General features: G+C 31.0%; 2 protein-coding genes and 1 long non-coding RNA gene across 3 annotated transcripts in view; 2 read left to right on the top strand and 1 right to left on the bottom strand.

Annotated features, from left to right (window-relative positions):
- The window catches only part of LOC136827025 (uncharacterized), a 15,695-nt gene extending 12,013 nt beyond the window's left edge, over nucleotides 1–3,682 (top strand). Inside the window, exons 8-11 of the mRNA XM_067084714.1 lie at nucleotides 1,573–1,644; nucleotides 2,018–2,050; nucleotides 2,592–2,708; nucleotides 3,408–3,682. Coding sequence (XP_066940815.1) covers nucleotides 1,573–1,644; nucleotides 2,018–2,050; nucleotides 2,592–2,683 — 197 coding nt within the window. The 3' untranslated portion in view covers nucleotides 2,684–2,708; nucleotides 3,408–3,682. The remainder of the gene's footprint in view (nucleotides 1–1,572; nucleotides 1,645–2,017; nucleotides 2,051–2,591; nucleotides 2,709–3,407) is intronic.
- LOC136827026 (uncharacterized) overlaps nucleotides 1–10,000 on the bottom strand; it is a 102,050-nt gene that overhangs the window by 63,522 nt on the left and 28,528 nt on the right. The window contains exon 3 of the long non-coding RNA XR_010849781.1: nucleotides 220–469. This is a non-coding gene — a long non-coding RNA (uncharacterized lncRNA). The remainder of the gene's footprint in view (nucleotides 1–219; nucleotides 470–10,000) is intronic.
- The window catches only part of LOC136826535 (uncharacterized), a 3,952-nt gene continuing 1,261 nt past the window's right edge, over nucleotides 7,310–10,000 (top strand). The window contains exon 1 of the mRNA XM_067083718.1: nucleotides 7,310–7,338. The gene's annotated coding sequence lies outside the window, so the exon portion shown is untranslated. The remainder of the gene's footprint in view (nucleotides 7,339–10,000) is intronic.

Below are 10,000 nucleotides of genomic sequence, written 5' to 3' on the forward strand. Positions count from 1 at the left end.
CTAGGCCTATATATAGGCGCTTATAATGGACAACTAGGGAGCAGACCTACACGTGGGTGTTTCAATCACATGTGTGTGTTAGCATTTCAATATTCATTTTGGGGGAATTGTACATACAGCTGAGAAATATTAATCGAAAACGTGAGATAAATCAATGAAAAAGTGGAATTGCTTATACTATACTGGTACAACCGATGTGTGAAAGTGTGCAGCACTTACCTTTCTCACGCTAGGCCTATGTGATTTCTCTGTTACGCTTTCCCCTTCAGGATTTGATTGATGGTTGAGTTCTGCCGTTTTAATTTTCCAGTTAATTTCTCCGTAACTTCACCGTAAAATCTGTGTCCATTTCCAAGTGCTCAAGCAGTTTTTGTAGTTGACATCTCAGCTACACGATGGCGAGCTTGCACTTCTGACGTAGGTTTTGATTCTTCCCAAAACTTGAAGAAGGGAGCTCCTGTAGTTGTGCCTGTAACAGTTACAGTGACTTTAATTTTGCTGGTTGATAAACGTAAGGCAGTCCAGACTATAGCTAAATTTCATGAATGATTTCCAACATATCGAAAACCGGCTAAGCTCTGCGCTCTGAAGAGCAGAGACGAACATGGTTGAAAGCTTGGCCTATATGCTTTACATACACCAAATACTAAGCTATTTATATGACTACAAGTTTTCTATGTGATCCTTGATTTAAATTAGCTGTTATCCACGACCGCGATCTATTTTTCTAAGTGGTTACTTCTTCAGATTATCAAAACCAGTTTTCGAACAGACACTGTAACCATTCAAGAAGGGAGAAGAAGTTTGTTTACCTTACTTGAGCCGGTTAACCAGTACCAGGCTTGTTATTAAGATGTTAATTACACCCCACATGTTCATTTGTCTTGACGCTTTTTTATTGTAGCTCCGTTTGCATTTAAGATATCTATAAGCTTACGCACTACAATAGGTCTACACCACCGAGTACCACAAAACGCAGGGGCAGAAAAATTAACACCTTCACACGACCAAAGGTTGTACCCTACTGAATGGGCGAAGCTGCTATGATTGTGACATCATCAGTCTACTTGTATAAACGTGTATTGAGTTGTATTTTAATTCTACTGGAGTTGTATGTCTTGTTTATTTTACATTAACATGTGTATATGTACCGAGACATTATAATATTATTAGGTATTGTAGTGTATTGTATATGTATTGTATATATATATACATATATATATATATATATATATATATATATATATATATACTGTACGTATATATATATTTATAATTGTGATACATGATAAACTACCTAAGTAAATTTTTATTGCTGTATTTAAACAAGTTTTATTTTATATATATATATATATATATATATATATATATATATAGTGTATATATATATATATATATATATATATACAGTATATATATATATATATATATATATATATATACATAAGAATGTTATCATGTATAATTCTTAACAATATTATAGTACATATCTAGTAGAGGTGAGCACATTCGATAATACGCCATAAGAACATCAAACTCACATATTTTTTCTAAAGTACTTCTTAATTCTAGGCAACTACGGCAACTTCGACAACAGGCGAGGCCCCCATGGACCACCCATGGGAAATCCCATAGCCGAATTTTGTAAGTGATCTGAAATATTATTATTATTATTATTATTATTATTATTATTATTATTATTATTATTATTATTATTAGTGTTGCTTCTCATTTTAGATTCATGTATGTTATACATTTTCTAAAAATAATATATATGTTTTAACAACTGCAGCCGTTTGAAAGTGCTGATAATAGTAAATATATTACAGCAGTAAATATATTGTTACAAATGCAGAGAACACTTAAATGTATGATTAAAATAATATGTTCAGACATATGCATATTATGCATCTCCTAGTAATTTTCTAAACAATTATTTACCCTTAGAGTGACTATGTAAGCTGGTTATTGCATGTTTACAAAGTAAACTCAGCTCTGGTTGCATTTTCCCAAACAGGTGAAGTCATTTCCATCGTCTTCCAACCAGTGGGTGAGTATCAATTTTTATATCCTTCTGAGAACCTTGAATACTTTTTTTATCATTCTATATTTCAAAGTTACATAATCAAGGTTCAACTGCACTGACTGTACTGTATATAATGTATATATATTTTTCCTCTATAGGAGACAAATATATAGAGTATACTTTTAATACTTTTTATCATTCTATATTTCAATGTTATATAAAGATTCAAAATCCACTGACTATACTGTATATACTGTATATATATATATATATATATATATATATATATATATTCGACTTCTTGTCCTTTATATATATAGGACAAGAAGTCAAAAGACCGAGGCAGTGCTCCATTGTTTCTCTTTCCTTCATGGATTTTGTCCTTTATTTATATATATTCATCACATTCCATATTTTCTTGATTCAGATTTTATCTTTACATATATATATATATATTCCATATTTTATGATTATATATATACATATATACATATATATATATAAGAGCAACTGTGTTCTGTAGCTAGGAGACAAATTATTAACAGGGAATTATTATGATTGACAGGTGGTAACATCACGGCTCCCACTGGGTCAGAAGAGGTCACTGCTTTCTTCAAGGACATGGTGTCTTGTCTTTGCAACATTGACCTGAACTAATAGGAACCACGAAATGGAAGCCATGGTAGGTGGCGTTTACTCTGTACCCGTATTGATGACAATATGAAACTGTTTGTCATAATCCATTTTCACTTGGTAATATGAGATATTGAGACAGTTGGTCGTAATTCATTTTAACTATATAAGTTATATTTGACAGTTCGTCATAATTCATTTTAACTTGGAAATATAAGCTATTTTTGACATTTCATCATAATTCATTTTAACTTGGAAATATAAGCTATTTTTGACAGTTCGTCATAATTCATTTTAACTTGGAAATATAAGCTATATAACAGTCTGTCATAATCCATTTTAACTTGATGGTATAATCTATTTGAGACAGTTCGTCATAATCCATTTTTACTTGTTAATATGAGCTAATTGAGACAGTTTGGCATAATCCATTTTAACTTGGTGATATAAGCTATTTTTGACAGTTCGTCATAATTCATTTTAACTTGGTAATATAAGCTATTGAGACAGTTTGTCATAATCCATTTTAACTTGATGATATAAGCTATTTTTGACAGTTCGTCACTTAATTTAATGATATAAGCTATTTTTAGACAGTTCGTCATAATCCATTTTAACTTCATGATATGAGCTATTTGAGACAGTTTGTCATAATTCATTTCAACTTTCGCTTAAAATCTGAATGTAGGTTATATAAGCTACCTTTATTTCGAGGAATTAACTGGTTAATTGTCTCTGTCTTTTCCAGATTAAAAGGATATGATAAACAGACGCATCTGGAAGCCCTCCTAACTCTTGTGTTCGCATTAAAAACTGAATTATCTCAAGAAAATCCCAAGATATGGCCCTGAATCAAAGCACTTAATATTTACCGCATACTTGGTGATCACTGATTCCCTTGTTTGTCCAGCGTTTGTTTGTGGTTGTGTTAATTTCATTCACTTGTTTGCTTTCGAGAAAGCGAATCAGCCTGTTACTGCAAAAACATTGTCATTGATGACGCAATAAAACATTGAGGTAAAATGTGGTTTTATTCATATTTAAACCGAAGCTAAATAACAAGGAAATATTTCTGATAATGGAAGTCATGATATGACTAAGTATTTAGATATACATATGTATATATATTATATATATATATAAATGTATGTGTATATATATACATATATATACATTGATATGCATATATTATATATGTATATATATATATATGTATATTACATACTCATCGACTAGTATTTAAAAAAGCAATAAAAAATCATTAAAGGTACAAAGCATCACCAACGCGAGTTTTCTTAATTATCTCTGTCACACCTGCCTTTCCTCCCCTCCTTACAGGTGTAACAGGTGAGCTCTCTTGCTGTTGAAACTAAACTTAGTGAGTTCCTGCTTTCCTTAAAAAAAAATAAATTAATAGCTTTGGTGTCTAAAATAAAACGAAAGCTGTATGTGATCTGATACCTAAAATTTTACTAAGATAATAATAATAATAATAATAATAATAATAATAATAATAATAATAATAATAATAATAATAATAATAATAATAATAATAGACTTTATTTCATCTTCTCAGATTATGAGTTTCTACATTCACGTTTGTATTTTTTTTTTTTCGAAATTACCTCTTGCGTCTACTTTTCGAAAGTTTTTTTTTTGTCAGAAAAAACTCTTTCAGAAGAAAGTAAAGGTTAAAATTTGTGTCGATCTGTTGAGGTAAGCAGCGCTGTCTATGGTCACTGCTTGGATGGGTGACCAGCGTGAAATGCAAGACACTGTTATCTAAAATATTTCTTAAGATTACTCTAAGCAATAGAGCAATTTTTATTTTTTATAAACGGTATGTCATCTACAGTACAAAACTATGATCATCTCTTTGTTAAATTTCTACCCAACACCTGAAGTTCGACGATAAAATTATATATGCTTACTTATCTCTTATCTTTAAAAACAGAGCAATATTCATTATTAAATGAATAATATTTCATCTACTAAAACTTTAAAACTTAGTATGAACTGCCATCATCTCTTTGTTAATAGTCTACCCAACACCTGAAGTTCGACGACAGAATAATGTATGCTTACATATCTCTCAAATTTACCTTTAAAAACAGAGCCATATTCATGATTAAATTAATAATATTTAATCTACAAAAACTTTAAAACTTAGTATGAACTACCATCATCGACGACAAACCTCTCGGGAGGTAGAAAGTAAATGTGACAATGTGGCCACAAGTACGCAATTTAATGAGTCTTACTTAAGACAGATTTGAGTACCGTAACCCAGAGTAACTAGCCTTTAAAAAAAAAAGTAAAAAAATGCGGTCTGCAAATATTTAAATGGACGTCTGGTTACAATTTTACATTATAATTTTGGGGGCATTGTTAACCGTACTTGTCTGTTAAGGGTGTTAAGATTTGCTTGGTTATACAGTATATCCTATTTAACATATTTAACTGAATTATTAAAGACGTGTTAATATTTAATACGCGAATATTAACTCATAAATGATCAAGATAATGTTATATTTATATAGCAAATGAACTAATTATTAAACTATATTTTTAACACTGTTAGAGTTGGGGTATTGTGAACGAAAGGAAGACCCATTAAATAAAAATACGAACACTGAAAACTGAAGTAAAAAGAAAAAAAGGAGCGTATGAATATATAACTTTTAAATGTCAAGTTGAATTTGCGAAGCCTCAAGGGGCAGCAAAAGCAGTATGTGACAAAGCTTTGCTGGTCATCTGAATGGCTGACATTAACCAAATTCGCAATGCTGAATGAACTTTTCCCGTGAGGAATCACTTTTCAGAGAGTTTCTTTCCGTTGGGTTGAAGACGGATTCTGCAGAGCTGAGCGTCTCCCGTGAGAGTTCTTCGTGTAATTATGCCTTGGAAATGATGATGGATGTTCCCTTAACGCGGACAGTGTTGCTCTTGTGATTTTAATTGAATTTTTCAATTACCTGACTTTTATTATTGGTTTTTTCTCACTACTACTGCTACTACTAAAAATAATATTATTACTACTACTACTACTACTACTATTATTATTGTCATTGCTATTATTAAATTAATAATAAAATTATGATTATGATGATAATAATAATAATGGTGATGATAACAGTAATATAATATTAATAACATTACCATTATCCTGATTATGTTACTTTTCACAGTATTTCGATCACTCTTATCATTATAATTGTTACTATTTCTAAGTTATTAATAAGCTAGTTATTATTATTATTATTATTATTATTATTATTATTATTATTATTATTATTATTATTATTATTCTATTTACAAATATTCTCTTTGGTGTTTTGACGAATTCCTTCGAAGATAATGTACATCATATCTAGAATACAAGTTGCCTCAACCGTAATTCTCTAAGTAATTGCAAGCAGATGTGAGATTAACCAGATAACTGGCGTTGTTGCCTTCTGCCGGAATTTTGTTCCAACCTGATTGAACATTTGGTCCTCATTTTTATATTTTACGCCAAATAGAAAGTCGCATTATATAAAATATATATATATATATATATATATATATATATATATATATATATATATATATATATATATATATATATATATATATATATACATATACACAGTATATATATATATATATATATATATATATATATATATATATATATATATATATATATATATATATTATCAGAAAGCTACAAACGTCTTTAATATCAATTACTATATATATATATATTTTAAGTTGATATAAGTATATAGGAATCAGGATAGTGACGCATAACGAAATGGCCGATTTCGTTAGTGCGTCACTGTAGTCCTGATCGTCCGTATCGATCCCACGGGACGGTTGTCTTATTATCAACTTAAAAACCTTCGGTAACATATACAAAAATATATTATTTCCGAGGTAGAGTGAATTGATATTAAAGGACGTTTGTAGCTTTCTGATTGTATATGAATCACGGTGATGTGATAAATAGTCATATATATATATATATATATATATATATATATATATATATATATATATATATATATATATATATATATATATATATATATATATATATATACACGTCAGCACCAAGCCTGTTGTCAAGATAAACACAAAACAGAGAGCACAAAAAACTAAACAGTGAACAGGATAACGAAGAAGCTAGCCAGCCAAAGCAATCCCCCTCCCCTCCCCACACTCCCCACAACCCCTCCCCACCACCCCTACCCACAAACCAGAGCGAACCAAACCCCAGCATCTTCTTCTTGCACCAATTCTCTCCCCAAACCACCTCGAGTGGAGATCTCATCTTGCCACCACAGAGAGTTTCTTCAGACGCGCCTCTCTCTCTCTCTCTCTCTCTCTCTCTCTCTCCCTTCGACCGCAGCCTTTCGAAAGGATGGAGAGAGAGAGAGAGAGAGAAGGAAGGCGGAGCATCCTTCCAGTGGTTGAGTAGGATTCTGAGGCAAAGGGGGGAGAGGCTAGGACTCGACCTTGAAAGTTAATTACTGTCACTCTCTCTCTTTCGAATATTCTTTCTTCATTAATTTTTTTATATGGTGGTACTCCGTGCGCATGCGCGGAGTACTTCTTGAAGAGGTATATAAGGGGCCTTCGGACTCCATGGATTATCATACTAATCTCTTCTGGCTTCCAGTAATCATCTCCTAAAAGTAAGTAGTACATATGAGGTTGGTTTTGCATTATAGAAAACTGACGTATTTCAAAGTAATCTATACAGAATATTGTAGAGATTTTATATGTATATATATAAATATATATACAGTGTATATATATATATATATATATACATTATATATATAGCTCGTATATATATATATATAGTGTGTTTGCGTTTATATAATGTTTATATATGGTTGTGTGTGAATGTATACATATACACATAAATACTATCGCCTATTAGAATGCCAGTCAATTATGGTTCTTACCTAAGGCTGGAGTTTAATATGTGAGATATTTTCTCTCTTATCCACTCATTTAAAAGCATTCCAATTTCTCTCTGGGAAGACAAGAGGATAAACTCGCCCAATTTACACTAAATTATCTTACACGTTCAAAAACACCCAACTAATTTTTCACTTATGCATTGGTATCAACCTAAATTGACTGATATTAAAGTTATCTTTAGAATTATGATAAGTCGATCTGAGACAACATTCATTAGACTTTTTGGGAAAGAAAATCCGTTCCATAATAAATCAGACTTTTTTTACTGGTTATTTCTAAAAGTATTTTTTAGCTTTTGTATATAAAAGAATATTTACAGATCTTATGACCACTATTGTAAATTTTACATATCTTATGAACACTACTGTAAATTTTACATATCTTATGACCACTGTTGTAAATTTTACATATCTTATGACCACCATTGTAAATTTTACATATCTTCAGACCACTATTGTAAATTTTACATGTCTTATGACCACTATTGTAAATTTTAGGTATAAGTGATTAAGTTTAGATCATAAAGCAAAATTTAAGCTTATTCGTTATATCACACCGAATGAAAATAATGTATTTATTTGCAATTCAGAAAAATTACAGAATACAGAATTAATAACGTCCAATAGATTTATAAATTCATTAACAGTAAATTCATCAAAATTTTAACATACAAAAAATTCCCTATAAGCAAATTCAAACTAAGTTCATAAAGAGTAGCTGTAATCCTTACATAAACTTAAAATCTTTATTAAAAGTAACAAGAATGTTAAAAATAAGTCAATTAAGCGCAAGCACGCACTTAGCGGCGTAATTGCGCAACTGACCGAACTTCCTAGTTGCATGAGGTAATTGGCGTAATTGCGTAACTGACCGAACGCATACCTTTTCAAAGCAGAATTCCACTTCCTAGTTGCATGAGGCATTTCAAGTGTTGCTTGAAAGTGCCGTTAAGTTATAATGATACCACATATCGTTACGTTACAAACCGACTGATAAGTTGCCCGAAGGTGATAAATTTCTTAAAACACTTGTGGGCAATTCGACCGGAGGCGATTTGTGTTCTTCAAAGAAGTTCTCTAATTATCTGTTACACAAAACACTCAGAATAATTGAGATGGTTTAATTTAATGCAAAACTACAAACGGCTCAGTGATCTTAATAATTCATGGTCTTTTAAATCCGAAGTTGCTTGATGCTTTTCTCTTTATCTGATAATTGATGCAAAATATGTAAATAGATTTATTTATTGGCAATAATTTCCTGATATCAACATCGCAAAGCCCAATTGGCGAAAAGTACAGGCGATGAAAGGCGATTCACTTTTCATACGTACACACACACACACACACACATATATATATATATATATATATATATATATATATATATATATATATATATATATATATATATATATATATGTATATATATATAAAGAACAACAGGACCTCATTTAAACAGGATGATATCTAACAGGATTTTATTCACAAAATATACGATATACTGTATGTATATATATATATATATATATATATATATATATATATATATATATATATATATATATATATATATATATATATATATATATATATAATGCTGTGTGTGTGTGTGTGTGTGTGCGCGTGTGTGTGTATTATAGCTGTATGTTACAGTCCATCTCTGTCCAGCAGAAATTAATTTCATTTACGATATAACTGGATCATAATACGGGAAAATTAATATATTTTGAAATTTTACACCAACTCAAAGTTATCATACAACTTATCCGCTTGCTAAACTACTCACAATCCATTTCAAATTATGAGCAATAATGACAAAGTGACGAAACCATGATGGTTTTCATTCCACCATCACATCATAATGACTTCCGTCTAATCACTAAGAATAGGTTTTACGTTAATTATGCAATAACCTCCACCAGTTACTTCGTTGTAAATCAGATGTCAGTTTACTTCGAAAGATTGATTACCAGCAATTTCAATAAACTGTAATTGGAATATGGAATGGAATAGAGACTCTTAGCCAAAGGCCAAGCGCTTGGACCTATGAGGTCATTCAGCACTGAAAGGGAAATTGGGAGTAGAAAGGTTTGAAAGGTGTAACAGGAAGAAAAACCTCGCAGTTGCACTATGAAACAATTGTTAGGAGAGGATGGAAAGTAAGCTGGAGGAAAGAATATGAACGGAGGTACGGTAAAGGGGATGAAAGGGGTTGCAGCTACGGCCGAAGGGACGGTGCAAAGAACCTAAAGTAATGCCTACAGTGCACCGCGTGAGGTGTACTGAAGACACTGCGCGCCTAAGGGGAAAAAAAGAGTGTAATTGCAACTGGGATGAACTGGGTTCAACCTTACGAGTATATGAC

This window comes from Macrobrachium rosenbergii, chromosome 41, assembly GCF_040412425.1.
Source record: "Macrobrachium rosenbergii isolate ZJJX-2024 chromosome 41, ASM4041242v1, whole genome shotgun sequence".
Taxonomy (NCBI): Eukaryota; Metazoa; Arthropoda; class Malacostraca; order Decapoda; family Palaemonidae; genus Macrobrachium; species Macrobrachium rosenbergii.